This window comes from Cnephaeus nilssonii (genome assembly GCF_951640355.1).
Source record: "Cnephaeus nilssonii genome assembly, chromosome: 7".
Lineage (NCBI taxonomy): Eukaryota > Metazoa > Chordata > Mammalia > Chiroptera > Vespertilionidae > Cnephaeus > Cnephaeus nilssonii.
Window position 1 is genome coordinate 78,148,367 of NC_137078.1, and position 17,361 is coordinate 78,165,727.

At 40.3% G+C, this 17,361-nt stretch overlaps 1 protein-coding gene across 9 annotated transcripts in view; it reads right to left on the reverse strand.

Annotated features, from left to right (window-relative positions):
- Positions 1 to 17,361, reverse strand: part of MACF1 (microtubule actin crosslinking factor 1) — a 331,345-nt gene that overhangs the window by 233,806 nt on the left and 80,178 nt on the right. For 5 of the 9 annotated variants that reach the window (XM_079776975.1, XM_079776977.1, XM_079776974.1 and 2 more), the window contains exon 1: positions 6,220 to 7,920. The exons of 1 other annotated variant lie outside the window; for it this stretch is intronic. In XM_079776975.1, coding sequence (XP_079633101.1) covers positions 6,220 to 6,328 — 109 coding nt within the window. In that variant the 5' untranslated portion in view covers positions 6,329 to 7,920. Of the gene's footprint in view, positions 1 to 6,219; positions 7,921 to 17,361 lie in introns of those variants that run through there. 3 more of the 9 variants (XM_079776980.1, XM_079776978.1, XM_079776979.1) reach the window with 2 other exon arrangements.

A 17,361-nucleotide genomic window follows, 5' to 3' on the forward strand; every position in this document is an offset into this window, starting at 1 on the left:
TTTAGCCATTTTATAAATGATCTTAAGTTTAACGACTCAACAGTGTGATGGAGATGGAGCTGCTTTAAAAAAAAAAAGTGACAGTCCAGATCCAGGGATTATAACTAGTCCTCCTAGTGGGATATTAAAAATGGAAAAAACCATAAGAGATTGAATTGTTTGCCCTGGCCAGTGTGCTCATTGGTTGGAGCATCAGCCCTTACACCAAAGGGTCCCAGTCAAGGGTAGTGGGTTCAATGCCCAGCCCTGGTCAGGGCGCATGCGGGAGGCAACCAATCTCTCTCTCTCTCTCTCTCTCTCTCTCTCTCTCCCTCCCTCCCCCCTCCCTCCACCCTTTCACTCTCTCTAAAAAAAAAAAAAAAAAAAAATCAATGAGAAAAATATTCTCAGATGAGAATTAACAACAGAGAGAGAGAGAGAAAGAGAGAGAGAGAGAGAGAGAGAGAGAGAGAGAGAGAGAGAGAGAGAGATTGGATTGTCCAAACCTTTTATTTTACAGATAAAGAAAACAAGACCCGCCCTGACCGGTTTGGCTCAGTGGATAGAGCGTCAGCCTGTGGACTGATGGGTCCCAGGTTCGATTCCGGTCAAGGGCATGTACCTTGGTTGCAGGCACATCCCCAGTAGGGGATGTGCAGGAGGCGGCTGATCGATGTTTCTCTTTCATTGATGTTTCTAACTCTCTATCCCTCTCCCTTCCTCTCTGTAAAAATCAATAAAATATATTTAAAAAAATAAAAGAAAGAAAACAAGACTCAAGAGAGGAAAAAATTTGTCTTTTTGCAAACAGACAAAATCGCAAATGTTCTTTTCAAGTAACTATAAAGTTCCTTTCCTGTTTATACTATCACAATGTGAGATATTAATAAACTAAAACACAGGGCCACTCTATATCCTTCAATTAACCTATAATGAGCACCACCTTAGGCCATACTCTAGCTAAGCCATGCCCTATAAATACAAAAATGAACAGGACATGGTTAAATTGCTACAGTTTATATCTAATGCTACCTTAATTCCTTTATTTATTAGTTCAGGTAACAATTTACTGACATCTATTTTGTCTCAAACACTTGAGAAACTGAGGTGAGTAAGAGTCCCTGTTCTTGAAGATCATCCAGTCTAATATAATCTAATTAATGGGGAGAGAGAGACCAGCTAAGCAAGATGACAATACAGGTTTGAAGAAGTACTAACAGAGTGCAACTGAAGCACAGAAGAGGAAATCTTACTTCACTCAAGGAAGGCTTTCCAGAGGTGGCAACTTCTTCCCTTGAAGGACAAGCATCAAGGAGTCCAGTTGAAAAGAGGATACAGGCATTTCAGGTAGAGATCTACAAGCTTTTAAATGATGATGGACTACTAACTAGCTGCTTGTAAGGCCAAGACAGGAAATGAAACTAGAGAAAAAGGCCGGGGCAGATCATGAAAAGCCTTTTAGGCCATGCTGTAGATTTTGAACTTACTTTTAAAAGCAGAGAAGTACTGATGAATTTTTAAGCAGGAGAGTGACAGACAGCTCTGCACACTAAAAAGATCACTCCAGCTACAGATAGAAGACAGATTAGGGGTGGTTGTGGGACGAGAAAAAATAAGGGAAAGATATTATTTGAACAGTCCTAGAGAGAAAAAATGAAAAATTGAAGACACAAACTAAAACAGGAGGAAAACTGGGGAATGAGATAATGTATGTGAATGCAAATGTGGACAGTGCTGAAACAGTATTAAACAGTATTGAAAACTGTTTAAAATTCTAAATACTAATTGAATGCTAAGCTCTGCCTTACAAGTATTATATGGCTTCCGGCCAGACTGTCTATGTCTTTCTGTATCTTGCTTACATCTGCTGAAGAGACAGTGGCTTGGGAACATGGCTGTAAAAGCCATGTATTTATATAACCAAATCTCACAATGGACCCATAACCCCTAGAAAAAAGATAGCTACGAAAAGCTAAGGAATAGTAATCAGTGATTAGTGCTGCATTCCCTTTACCTGTACACACACACACACACACACACACACACACACATTTTCAGAGCAAAAATAATTTAACTGGCCAATGGAAATACTAGAAAGATAAGGAGTTAAGAAACCATATATAGTAATGAAAAGGTAAATCCCTAGGCTGAAGAAGACAGCCTTCAAATATAAGCAAGTCTGACACTTAGAAGAGAAAGTAGACTTGATCTTCTTTAGACTAAATTTGCACTAATGGACATAAATTACAAAGAGGCAAGTTTCAGCTTAAAAAAGAACTCCCCAGTTACCAACACAATGAATAGATCATAGGATGTATGTTCAACAATCAGAGCCCTTCAAGCAAAGGAAGAATGACTTTTTTTTTAAAGTAAGTTTTTTAATCCTTACTGGAGGATATGTTTTTAATGGGGGGGGGGGGGGGGGGGGGAAGGGGAGAGAAACATTGATGTGAGAGAGAAACATTAATTTATTGCCTCCCACATGTGCCCCAACAAAGCAAGGACCAACAGGAAACATGTGTTTATGTGCCCTGACCAGGAATCGAACCTGCCACCTTCTGGTGTATGGGACTATGCTCCAACCAACTGAGCCACACAGGCCCGGGAAAGAATGATTTCTGACAAGGGTAGAATTAAGTAAGAAATTGGACTAGTTAATAGGTAAGGTACCTTCCAACTCTAAGAGCAAAATAGCAGATGTTACCAACTGTAAGAGTAGAAGAAACAAGAAATCTATACAAATGGTGAGGACTTACTATAACACAGTATCTTAGAATTGCAGTGCTAAAGGAACCTCAGAAAATATCCAGATAGCGGGTTTCAACTCTGACAAGAGGACATTTAGTCAAACAAATATTATATGGAACGCAACATATAGAACACGTAACTGCAGTATTTAATAGCATAAACCAATTTTAGAGGTTCACATTTATGTTACTTACATTAAAGCCAAATAACACCAGGTAATTTTGATTGAAATTAGAGATTAATAATTACAGTTATAGCAACCTTAGCATCCAATTTATTTCTATGTTGTATTTTATTGCAGGGAACTATTTTTTTAAACTGATCAATAAAAATAGAAACAAAGTCACAGTTTTAGTTTGCCTTGTAATCTTAGAATATTATTCAAATATATTTATACACAAGCCTAAAAACATAGCAGAAATATGTTTCCAAGTTAACTGCCTTCAATATCTAAAAGCTATGTACATTCTTATAGAACTAGAGGCCCGATGCACGAAAATCATGCAAGAGTTGGCCTTCCTTCCCCTAGCTGCCGGCACCGGCTTCCCTCTGGCACCCGGGACCCAGGCTTCCCTGCGGCCACCAGCAGGCACCAGGGACCTGGACTTCCCTTGCAGCCCCAGCTTCATCCAGAAGGTCATCTGGAAGGATGTCTGGTCTAATTAGCATATTACACTTTTATTATTATAGATATGTAAATGTGAAAAGTGGGACAATAAACATAAAAATTTTAGTGCACACTAAGCCAATATTATAATATTATCATTTAGATGTGTCACTATTATAGAAGGACACTTTGAGCCCATACAACTGAGCCTTGCCCAGAATTTAGTAGGCACAGGTCCTATGTTCAGCAGTATGTTCTGTAATAGTATACACACTTACAATTTTTTAAAAAAATCAGAAGAGACCATCTTCACCTTTTTAATCACGTGTACATTTGATAAGCAGTATAAATATATACACAGAAATGATGGAGAAACTTTATTCTGGTGATGTCCAATCAGAAGGTAGTACATTAGAGTACAGATGTTATGTTAAATAAATTATAAAATAAACTACGCCTGAAAACTGAAATAATAATAAAATGGGTGCAGAATCTTCTAAGTACTTCTATGGAAGCTTTGGTATCCATAGTCTCCAACTGAAATACCACTGCTCTAATTTTACAGGTAAACTGAACATAGTACATTCCCAAGATAACTAACTGTTAGGTACTGGAATAAATTTGTTTCATAGAAATAAAAACCTTTTATAAAGTACTAGAAGCCTGGTGCACAAAATTCATGCACTGGGGGTAGGGGGATGTCCCTCAGCCCGGCCTGCCTCTCTTGCAGTCCAGGACCCCTTGGGGGATGTCCACCTGCCAGCTTAGGCCCAATCCCGGGCCTAAGCCAGCAGTCAGACATCCCTCTCGCAGTCCGGGGCTCTCGCAGTCCAAGACCCCTTGCTCCTTACCGCCCGCCTACAGCGGAGGCATGAGAGACTCCTGACACCACTGCTGCGCTCGCCAGCTGTGGGCCCAGCTTCCGGCTGAGCAGCACTCCCCCTGTGGAAGAGCCACTCGGCCAGAAGCCAGGCTCGCTGCTCCCTGTGGGAGCGCACTGACCACCAGGGGGCTGCTCCTGCATTGAGCGTCTGCACCCTGTTGATCAGTGCACGTCATAGTGACCAGTCATTCCGCTGGCGGTTCCACCGTTCAGTTGATTTTCATATTAGGGTTTTATTATATAGGATTTTTCCTTTTATTTCAAAGTACTTATGGCTATTTATGAAAGTAATATTTCTAAAACATAAAAATAAAGCACTTAAAGATAGGACTATGACTCCTAAGTTCCATAAAAAATTCTTCACTAAAGATAAACTTTTTTTAAATATATTTTTTAATTGAAATCAGAGAGGAAGAGTGAGGGAGAGAGAGATAGAAACATCAATGATGAGAGATAATCATTGACTGACTGCCTCCTGCACACACACCCACACACACACTGGGGATCGAGCATGCAACCCGGGCATGTGCCCTGATTGGTAATTGAACCATGACCTCTGGTTCATAGGTCGATGCTCAACCACTGAGCCATGCCAGCTGGGCTGAAGAAAACTTTTAAAATATTAATTAATATTAACGACTATCAGTTTAGAAATGTCATTACCATAATGCATAGGGAAAGGAAAACATCAATTCCACCTCTGAATATTTCTTTTCTCATTATGTATGAAATATTATATAGGGCTGAATAACTAACTCATGTCTTTCTATGCTCAAATACAGGTTCACATTTCAGGAAAGCCATTTGGTGGTATCTTTTTAAACACACTAACACACAAGCAAACATATTTCTAATGTTCTCCTGTTTTTGCTGATACACTTACTGGGATCTGAATATTTAGTCAAAACTTTTCTGGGACTTACTGGAAAGGACACTGGGGAATGACTGAATCTAATTCTAATTCTGTCAAGCATTCATGAACTTTTAATAGAAATCTAAGTCATGTCATCAAACCTCCATCTTAACTTGTAAGAGACAAAGCAACAATATCTCGATACTTGGCTTGGAAGAATAAGCAGATCACAATGACAGTACTGAAGGCACTGGGATCCAAGGATGTACTCCAGCAGAAGTTAGACTTTATTAATCTTCAACTCTGGAGGTTCAGAATCAGCTAAGCACTGCACACCTCAGCGCTGGGTGTTTAGAAGTTAAAGGAATATAATGTAAATAATAGCAATATGGGATGAAAAGAAGGGTCTGTTACCATTTTTTTTAATTTTAATATCTGGGCCCAGTCCCTTGAGGAAAAGAACAGTTAACTTCCTTGCATTTAACGGGATGACTTGGGCACATAGAGTACACCGTATAGCTGCCCGAGGGGAAAGGGACAGGTTCAGTCACATCGAGGAGAACAGAGGCACCCTCAGAGGTGTTCCAAGATGCCCCTCGGCAAGGACACGCACCCAGTTTCCTCATTGACCTTTCCTCTTCTGTCTTTTCTCACCCGAAACTGCGCCAAATCCAGAAACTTCTCTAAACCTACAAGTTTCCCCACCTCTAAACCTGGAGGAGGGTGACAGGGTTAATGGATGTTTTAGGTTAAAAACAAAGACCCCCAAACCACTTTGAGATTGAGAAAGCAAGGAAAGGAAGGGCTTGATTCTCTGAGGAAGGACACAAGTCAGCATAGTTGCCACTTCCCTCAGCTTCGAGCCCAGACATCACCTCATCAAACCAGCACCCTCCAGCCAGGCAGCAACACAGAACAGGAAAGAGTGTGGGTCCTAAAATGGGCACTGGGCTGCTCTGGGACCAGTTTTCTCAGTAGGTCTACACACACACACACACACACACACACACACACACACGCAGGTCTGACAGCACCCCAGCTGAAAGGATGTACTGGCCCTTTAAGGAAAGCAACTGGTAAGACTTCCGTCATTTACCCCACCTTCAAAAGCCCCACTATAGATTTAAAGAATAATTCAATACCAGTTACCTGCTCTGCCTCTGGCACATCTCTTCCAGTATAGAACACCGACAATCCCAAGAACATGAGTCAAAATAAAGATGGCTGATGGCAAATAAGATGAATCTAAAAGAGGCATTTCCAGGCCGGTCCTTTCTCCTCCAGTGAGTTAGCCACAAGCCCAAGCTCGGTGCAGGCTTCTGAATGCCTTTCTACTGAGGTTACTGCTGTCCTTCCTGTACTATCAGCAGAGGCAGAAGCCGGCAGTTCAGTGTGTCAGAAACTTCCTGGCGGCTTCTCCTCCATCCCGCCTGCCTTTTTCAGCAGGCAGTGGTAGACAGGGACTAAAGCTGGACAGTGTATCTCAGGCGAAGCCCAGGAAACAACTGGCCAGAGGGGCGGGGGAGGGGAAGGAGGAGCCGGGAGAGTGAAAGGAGAGCCTAAGCTAGTGTTGAGCGGACTCAGACTCTATCTCTGGCATCCTCTGTTCAGCTTAAACAAACAAACCTCAGACCCTTCTACAAGAAGGGAGGGTGTCAGAGGACGTCACACTCAACTTTCCATTCCCAGCCTGGATGGAATGCCAGACTTCAAGATGAAGCTAAAAGGAAAAGTCACATAAGCCCTAGGGAACCACTGTCAGGAAGAAGGCATATAAAAGCGTGCACAAGTACCCTGGCACAGTCGGAGGGCAACTCTTCCACACCCACAGCCCAGGAGGAGCAAGGGGCCTGAACATCACTGCAGAGAGGATCGCATACAGAACAAGTCCATGAAACAGACGTGACATCAAGGCATGATAAAGATGAGCAAGGAGAACAAAAATCCACCTGATTTGTACTACCTGTCCAAGGGGATATCAGAACACTCAATCACAGCAAAAAACAATGCCTTCCACAATACTGGGGCCTACTGACAAATGGAAACTGGATATGGGCACTGTAGCAGGCAACTTTAGACACTTCACCACTACACACCTACTAAAATGACTAAAATTACAAAGCATGACAACATCAAGTCTTGCCAAGGATGTGAAGCAGCTGGAACTCTCACATACCTGGTGGCGGTGCAAACTGGCACAACCACTCTAGTTTGGCAGGTTCTTATAAAGCTAGGCATATACATACCAGAGGACCAAACAATATCACTCCTAGGTATTTACCCCCCAAACATGAAAACATGTGTCCACACAAAGATGTGAATGTTTACAGCAGCTTTCCTAGAAATAACTAAAGACTGCTAACAATCCAAATGTCCATCAACTGGTGAACTTACACAATTGTGGTGCAACCATACAATGGAATACAACTCAGCAACGAAAAGGAACAAACTACTCATATACACAACAGCATGGATGAATCTCTAAAGCATTGTGCTACATGAAAGAGGCCAAACACCAATGGCTACATACTGTATGATTCCATTTATATGACGTTCTAGAAAAGCAAAACTATAGGGACAGAAATCAGGTAAGTGGTTGCCAGGGGCTGGGGATGAGGGAATAAAATTGACTACAAAGGAAGGCAGGGAACTTTAGGGGGTGATGGAAATGTTCTGTATGCCGGTTGTTGTGATGATGGTTCCACGACTGCAAACATTTGTCAAAACTCACTGAACTGTATGCCCAGGAGGATGAGTTTTACTATACATAAATTATACGTCAATAGACCTAACAAGCCCATTTAAAAGCTGGAAAGAACCTAAGAAGTCTGCACAGCCTAAGTTGAATATGCAAAGTTCTCACAGTGTCACAAAATGAAGTGTGGACACACAGCATACAAGGGAAGGTCCAATAGCCGAGAATACATCTAACATCCTCTGTGACACCCGTACCCTTCACTCAGGGAAGAGGTAGAGCCTCATCTTTTTACTAAATTTGCTCTTTATTTATTTGTATGGTGACTTTTGCACTATGGCATATAAATATGCGGGGTTCTCACAAATAAACTTCAAAAAAATGCAAACTGCTTTAATATTTGTAAAGTTAAATTTAAAAGAATAAAAGGAAGTGTTTTAGATTGGAACAATCTGCTAACTAGATTAGCAGATGGAAGAACTAATAAATATGAATGTTTTAATCTGGCATTAAGATAATCTACAATTTTGTTCTAACCTACATTTCATTCATTGAATATTTATTGTATACTGTGCAAGGCCCTGTTCTAGGTACTGGGGACAAAGTGAGCAAAGCAAAGCTCTTCCAGGGCTTATGTACTTATAGCAGAATAAGGTAAGACATATAAAAAACACGAGTAAATATATAGTTTGTCACATAAATGCTATGGAGAATACTAAGGGAGATGAAGAGAAGAAAGGAGGGTCAGAGGGGATAAGTTTACAGTTTTATGCATATTGTGATCAGGGAAGACTTCTCTAATAAGTTGACATTTGAGCAGAGACCTACAGAACAAGAGCAAACAAGTCATATGGCTAGCTAGAGAAAGTATGAGTTAAAGAAAAGAACAAGTGCAAAGTCTCTAACGCTAAAGCAGGTTTGGTGTGTTCGCAGGTTTGGTGTGTTCAGGGAATATCGAGGAAACTAGAATGGCTGGAGCTAAAAGAAAGAAGGGAAGAGTGTCAGGAGATCCCAGGCCAGGTCACCTAAGGCTGTACAGGCCATTTGTAAACACTGGCTTTTGTTCTAAGTGAAATGAGAAACCTTTGAAGGGCTTAGTGCGAGAGAGTGACATGACTTAACTTGGGTTTTAAAAGGATCACTCTTACTGCTATATTAACAGACTATTGAGAAGCAAGAGCAGGCACAGGGAAACTAGTTATAATACCATTACAACAACCCAAGCCAAAATTGGTAGCTGAGAAATGATAATAGCTGGGACCAGGGTGTGGTGGTAGAGACTGTGAGATGTGGTCATAATCTGGATAAAAAATAAAGAATTATCAGGATTGGCTGATAGACTGACTGTTGAGTGAAAGAATAGAGTCAAGAAAGACTCCAAAGTTTTTGGCCTGAGAAACGGAAAAGACAACTGCTATTTCCTAAGATGGGAAAGAGTACCAGAGAAGCAGAGAGTTTGGGGTTCACTGTGGTGTGGCTGTTTGTTTTGGGAGGGGGGCATAGGTATGAATTCCCTTTTGGATGCAGTAGATTTGAAATGCCTAGTAGATCTTCTAGTGGAACTTTAAATATGCAATTGAATATATGAATCGAGAGTTCAGGGGGAAACCCAGGATGAAGTTTTAAAGCCAGGAAATTGAGTGAGATCACTTAAGGAGTAAACAGAAAGAGATCAAGTTCAAGGACTAAACCCTGGAACTCTCCAACATTAGATAAGAGGAAGAACCACCAAAGGAGACTAAAAAAAGAGAAGCCAGTGGGTTAGGAGAACCAAGAGCAAGCTGCCTCAGGAGCCAGGTGAAGGAAGTGTTTTAAGAAGTAGCAATTACCCGCTGGCATGTTTCAGTGGTTGAGCATCAACCTATGAACCAGGAGGTTGCGGTTTGATTCTATAGGTCAGGGCACATGCCTGGGTTGCAGGCTCAATCCCCAGTGTGGGGGGTGCAGGAGGCAGCTGATCAATGACTCTCTCATCGTTGATGTTGCTATCTCTCTCTCATTCTCTCCCTTCCTCTCTGAAATCAATAAAACTATATTTATAAAAAAAGAATATTTTTAAAGTAGTAATTAACCATATCAAAGCCGCTAATGTGTCATGATGAGATTGAGCACTGACCACTGAATTTAGCAATGTGGAGGTCACCAGTGAATTTAAGTAGGGCAGTTTTGATGGCATGGCAGAGCAAGGCCTGGCTGGAGTGATTCAAGCGAGAATGGGATTCATGGGGATGTCAAACACAGCCTGGTGACTATAGTTAATAATGCTGAATTGCATGTGTGAAAGTTGCAAAGACAGTAGATCTTAAAAGTGCTCATCACCAGAAAACGAAGTTGAAGTTAACTATGTAAAATGACAGATGTTAACTAGACTTATTGTGGTGATCATTTCACAATGTATATAAATATCAAATCATTATGTTATACACCTAAAACTAATATAATGTTATATGTCAATTATACCTCAATTAAAAACAATTTTAAAAACTAAATGTAAAAAAAAAAAAGAAAGGATGGGAAGAAATTAGTGACAACAAAAACAACTTTTGCTAGGAATTTTGCTGTAACAGGGAGCAGAGAGAAGGATGTAGGGTCAAAAGAGAATTTTTCTTGACATGTGAAATATAATACAGTGTTTGCTGAAGGGAATAAGCACTAGAGAAGAAAAATTAATAGTGCAATCCAGTGGATACTAAACTGGAGCTCCCTCTGGCTGTCTTGTGAAACAGAGCATTTCATTCATTCATTCGATTTAAAGACATGGAGCATTATGCTAGACACAGTGGACACCACAACGATAACACACACCCCTTACTGTGGAGAAGCTCTGGAGCTGTGATGGAAGGTCATTTATTATAACATACTATACTAGTAATATAATATACTAACATTTATTGAGCAGCTACTAGAAAGCACTTTCACATTTGCTACTTCTTTAATTCTGATAATATACCCTAAAATATCCCCATTTTAGAAATCAAGAACTTGAGGCTCAGAAAATTCAAGTTATTTTGTCCAAAGTCACAAAATAAGTAAGATGATGAACAGACATCTGAACTTTTATCTGTCTGATTTCAAGTCAATAACCGTTTGGCAAAATAAGTACACTAACTTGAAGTTAAACAATTTTAGATACTTGTGTTTGGAAAACTTCCTCTTTGCAAAACTTAGTCTGTACATAGCTCCACCCAGCTCTAAGAAAAGATTCTCAAGTTCAACACAAAACATTATAGTGCTCTAGTACTAGCTCTATTACCATTGTACAACTGTCTTCTTGCAATCTTATATATTCACAATATTTTCATTTCCCAAAGTGAAAGTCATTTCTCTGCCTTATTCTGTTACCAGATGCCACTGTAAAAGTGTCTGAATTAGAAAATAATTTAGCATGCTTGTGTCATTCAAAAATACCTAGGCAAAGGAGGACAAAGCACTCAAATATCAAGATACATTCTGAATCTGTTATTATTAGAAAATACAATGAAAGGTACCCAAAAATTTACTCTTGATAAGATCTTGATTAGATAGCATGCTATACCTTGGATACACCATTTTTCTACATATGATGGGTAAAATGTTTGTTTCTACCCTTTGTGTATATGTGTATGTGTGTTTGTTGAAGGAAGAAAGAAAAGGTGGGGAACTGCCTTTGCAAAAATAAGTTTTTCACTTGGCAAAACTAAAATGGATCTGTGTGCTATCATTTACAGGAAGTGGTTAGAGACTGGCAGGAGGGAGTGACTAGTTTCTTTTTAGAGATCATTTATTATACAAAGAATGGGCCATTTAAAGTCATATTTAGCACCCCTCAGGGTATCCCTAGCTAACAGCCAATGGGATCCCTAAACCATCAAAGAAACCTTGTAGAAGCAAGAGTCTGAACTTTGTTAAGATTTTAGGCCTGCCTCTCTTTAAGATTACTTCACTAACAAGAATTTAGGACAGTTACCCACAACCATTACCCACAAGAAATCTCAAAATAAGGCAATACCCCAGAATCACTTTAATGTCTATGACCAAGATGAAAGCAACCCTGTGAGAAGTGAGGCTGTTTTATTCAAACTGCAATGGCATTACACTTAGTCTCAAAATAGCACATGTAGTAGCATAACTTCAGATACTGACTAAAAATTTAAGACCCTAAACCAATGGACTTGTATGCATGCATATAAGCCTAACCAATGGACACAGACACCAGGGAGAACATGAGTGGGGGGTTGGGGGGCAATGGAGGGATAAGGACACATATGTAATACCTTAATCAATAAAGAGAGAAAAAAATAAAAATAAAAAAATATTAAGACCCATCACAATTAAAATTTCTGAAATCTAGAAAAATAATGCTTATAAAGAAAAACTTTTTTAGGTTATATTATAATTTTAATCATATTTTAAAACCATATACCGTATTTTCCGGCGTATAAGACGTCTTTTTAACCCAGGAAAATCTTCTATACGCCGGAAAATACGGTATATATGATTAAAACTTTGGTAGAGAGACTAGCATATATCTGATAGGATGGGAAACCTTGGCTTCTGGAAAGGGCAGGATCCAGGCATCCAAGGCTGGCCCTGAGCTCTTGTCCTCTTTCTCCTCCCATAAATCCAATAGACATATAACTATAGCTAGGCAGAAGATGTGGACTTCACAGACGCTAACTAGAAGATATCATGACTCCTGTCTTTAATGTTTAGCAATGTAGGACTGAGACAATAATAAACATGGCAAAGGCCCAGAATGCCTTTTAAAAATCTTCTACATACTGAAGTGTTACTAAATACAATAAAGTTAGAAAAAGCTCCCAAATTTCTTGCTCAGTAGCCTAGATGCCATGAGCATTCTAGAAGTATGGTAATTTCAAGATCAACCTGAAGCCAGACTGCCTAGTTCAAATCCAGATTCTACTATATCTGTCACATTAGCAACTTTCAGTAAATTGCTTAACATCACAGAACCTCAATTTCCTCATCCGCAAAATGATTATAATAATAGTACCTATCTCATATAGTTGCAGTGAGGATTAAATGAGTACATGCATTTAAACTGCTTAGTGCCTGGCACACAATATATGCCCAATAATTATTGGCTACTATTATTATTATTTGGAGGAGCAGCAAACCACATCTGACCACAAAGACCTCTAAATACTACTCAGACTGTACAAAACATTGGAAAACTAAAAATGTACCTAATCTAAATTGCCTAATCCCAGTCTCCAACCTGCCAATCCTGCCCTCATCCACTGTGAGATTAATTCCCCCTGAAACATGCATGGTAACTGGTACATCTTAAATGCTCAATAGACAATCATTTGTAATTTCATTCTAAAACTTTTCATTACCCACCGTCAGCAAATTAAGTCCAAAACTCTCCAGCTTTACAATATTTTCCTCATTTATCCTGGAATGTACATTATTTCCCTCATTTACCCATCTCCACGTCAAAATTCCATTCCTATAAACCAGCTGAAGGTCAGTTTTCCCTGGGATAGACTCCCTCTATTCCAGTTAGAAGTAAACCTCTCCTTCTCTAATAACAATTTGTGGAACGAGAGGGTGGGTGAGTGGATGGATGGATGGATGGATGGATGATGGATGGATGGATAGACAGACAGATGAATTAATGAATTAGTAATGAACAAGAGCACTGTGAGAGCCAGGAGTGTAAGAGGGGAACATACTAAAAAGAGCAAAACTGCAGAGACATGGAAGCATGGAACAGAGTGTAGAATCTCAGAAGAAAGATGGGGAAGGATGGGTGGGTGAGATGTAATCAACCAAAGACCTTGTATGCATATATGCATACTCCATGGACACAGACAATAGGGTGCTGAAAGTCTGGGGCAGGTGGGCAGGGACGAGCTGGAGGGGGTTAATGGGGGGGAAATGGGGACATATGTAATACTTTCAACAATAAAGATTTAGAAAAGAAATAAAAATAAATAAATAAAAAGAGCAAAACTTGGTAAATAAACCAGGAAGTTTCCCAAAATATAAGCAGTTCTTTGGAATTTACATATTTTGACCACAAAAGCATACACCAGAGAGCAAGCGTCTATAAAACCACATGGCAGTGATCACTCATCGTGCTCCTCTAGATAGGCCCAACAGGTAACTAACAAAGGAGCTGAGTGAGCCGCTTTTAACACTGAACTTCTAAATCTACCTGGGAGTTTATGAGAAAAGTAATTCCAAGAACACAAGTATAAATTTTGCTTTTCATTGGAGTTGGGGAAATAACTATTTATGATTAGAAATTCCACTATTAGAAATCTCTCCAGATACAGGTCTGCCCAATATCTAAACTCTGGGTGGCCTTTCTGTCCAGCTCAGTAATTGAGGCTCTTACTCTGGAAAAAGGAAAGAAAAAAGTAAAGGTAGAAAGTAAAGTGGGAAAAGCTCTGGTACAGCACTTAGAAAAGTGACCCTAAAACCCGGTACCCCTCTCTCTGTACAGAACTCTAAATGTGATATAATTTGTTAGTCAAACCTAGATTCATGCTGACTTCACGGTTTCTAGCTGTGTCTTTGAACCAATTACTAAATCTCTTTAATCTTCAATTCCTCATCTGTAAAAGGGGGGACAATAAAATTACCACGTCACAGTGAGGATTAAGTGAGAAAATGCATGGACTATCTGGCACACAGTTAACTCATTGTTAACTACTGTTACTATTGTTACTACACTAGAGCATTTATGCCCTAGCTGAGCGGCAAGTCCTCTTTGGTGGCTAAGTCAAGATAAAGTGTGTGTTGCCCTAGCTCAGTGGTCGGCAAATCATTAGTCAACAGAGCCAAATATCAACAGTACAACGATTGAAATTTCTTTTGAGAGCCAAATTTTTTAAACTTAAACTTCTAACGCCACTTCTTCAAAATAGACTCGCCCAGGCCGTGGTATTTTGTGGAAGAGCCACACTGAAGGGGCCAAAGAGCCCGCATGTGGCTCGCGAGCTGAAGTTTGCCGACCACGGCCCTAGCTGGTTTGGCTCAGTGGATACAACATCAGCCTGCAGACTGAAGGGTCCCAGGTTCGATTCCAGTGGGGTGTGTGCAGGAGACAGCTGATTGATGATTCTCTCACATCACTGATGTTTCTCTCTCTCTCTCTCCCTCTCCCTTCCTCTCTGAAATCAATAAAAAAAAGGAAAAAAAAAAAAAAGATAAAGTGTGTGTTATTTAATAGCTCTAAGTCAATAATAAATCAAACTGGGCTTCAATGGCATTGCTTCAAAAAGAGAAAGGACAAGAATATTTAGAACATCCATAGTACTATTTAATATAATCCCTTTTTTTTTTTTGTATTCTGACCATTTCCCCCTAACAAAATAGTAAAATCAAACTATTAAACCTTTTCCAGGAAAGTCTGATAGTCAGTTATCTGAAGTAAATGGAGAAGATACAAGGAAAAGAAGCCCTGTCTATAGGTATTGCTTCTAAATTTTGCCAAGGTTATTGTTGTCTAGAAGCATCTCTCATTCTAAGTGAATGCACAGTGAAAGTAAGTTAGCATCTTACTGCCATCCAGCCTACATGCATTTTTAAATGCTCTTCCAAATTTAAAAAAAATGGTCTCGCCCAAACCGGTTTGGCTCAGTGGATAGAGCGTCGGCCTGCGGACTCAAGGGTCCCAGGTTCGATTCCGGTCAGGGGCATGTGCCTTAGTTGCGGGCACATCCCCAGTGCGGGGTGTGCAGGAGGCAGCTGATCGATGTTTCTCTCTCATCGATGTTTCTGGCTCTCTGTCCCTCTCTCTTCCTCTCTGTGAAAAATCAATAAAATATATATATTTTTTAAAATGGTCTCAATGAGAACACATCTCTTAATGTGGTCTGGTTAAGAAACACATGTCACCTTTAGCTATCCTGAGGCTCCTTGAATACAAGAGGGCAGGAATGGGCATGCGCTGACAAAGGGATCAGGAGCTCAACAGTGAGGTAACCTGGCAGGCTTGAGAATGCCAATAGGTAGCTACATTTGAGGTTCAGAAGAAGAGTCCAGGCCAACATAAGCATAGATGAGAGAGATCAACTTAAAAACTATTTAGCCATGGAAACCACGCTTTGTACACAAAGAGCTTTTTTTACCCCCAAAGAGCTAATTTTAGATTGTGAGCGTTTTCCAGATCCTGGCATTAGCCCTAAATTTAAAAAAAAGGAAAATCCCTGGCCAGGAGGCTCAGATCATTGGAATATCGCCCCATACACCTAAAGGTTGCAGGTTTGATCCCCGGTCAAGGTGCATATGGGAGGCAAACAATCCATGTTTCTCACACTGATGTTTCTCTCTCTCTCTCTTAAAAAAAAAAAAAAAATCAGTAAGTCAGCCAAACTTAGCAGTACTTAATACAAATTCACATCTTTTGTTTCTGATCTAATATTTTTAAAATGTACAAATATGCCACAATAAAGACAAGGAATCTGATTGGTCTTCCATAAGAGTAGTGAGCTTCTCTCATTTAGAGCTTAAACCCCCAGTGACCTCTACTGGACAAAGATAGATACAGAAGACTGAGTTTTCTAGCCAAGACAAAGAGACGCTGTGATTGCTTTTATTCCAGTGAAACTCTCACACATAGAACTCTCATTATACAAGCAAGCTCAAGCTTGCCTCAAAATCCATATACACCCATTAACACTGAAGGCAACAATATTAAGTCCAGTCAGCTCATTCCTTTCATAGGAAACATTATGTCACCACAAAGTTGGTTGGCTTACTGGATCCCCAGTATTCCCAGCTTTGTGATGAGTGCTTAGAGAGAAAAGAGCAGTCACAGGAGAAGCAGTCACTGGCAAACAACCTCTACCCCCCATTCCCTGCAATCTTTCCATTCCCAGAGCTGACTCATTCTCAGCTCAGCCCAGACTCTAGGCCGGCAGTAGTGGCCACTATATGTGCCTGGTGAGTAATGCTTCCCCCATGCATCCCATCAGCTGCCTCTGACTTAACGAGTCATAAAAGGAAATCTGGGTAACAGTTTTAAGGGAAAAGAACACAGGGATAGTTCCTCTCAACTCCCTGCAGGAACTCAGAGAGCTATAGTGAAATCCCTCTAATGGCAGCCAGGTGGCAATACAAAAACAGGCTAAGGCAGATACACTAATAAGTAAATAAACCCTGACTCTAAAATCTGGGGACAACAATTTCTATTTTGGATCAAAACAAAAGTGATGGGCATGAGGCAGAGCCCAATCCACTCTAGAGGTTGGTTATGGTTCATTCCATCATAGATTCATTGTCTAGCAACAGCTTTGTCCAGAGGAGACTGTAAGCCGACCCCAGTATCAGACCATCTGCCATCACCCAGCCTCATATTATGAGGCAAAACCCTAATGAAAACCAAATCTCAGGGGAAGGCAACAGCCCCTTAAGTACCTGCCCATCTACCCTCAAGTGTCCAGAGTAGGGTATGAGAAAAAGGATAGAACCTAGCTTTTTTTAAGAGTGTCTGGCACACTTGATATCCAACAAATCCTAAACAGACAATAGCAATAGTTCAACTTTCTCCCAATACCATTCCTGCTGTATCTAACCCCTCAGACACAAATCTCTGGAGCTATCTCAAACATTCTGGAAAGGACTGCCAAGAGCTAGATAAC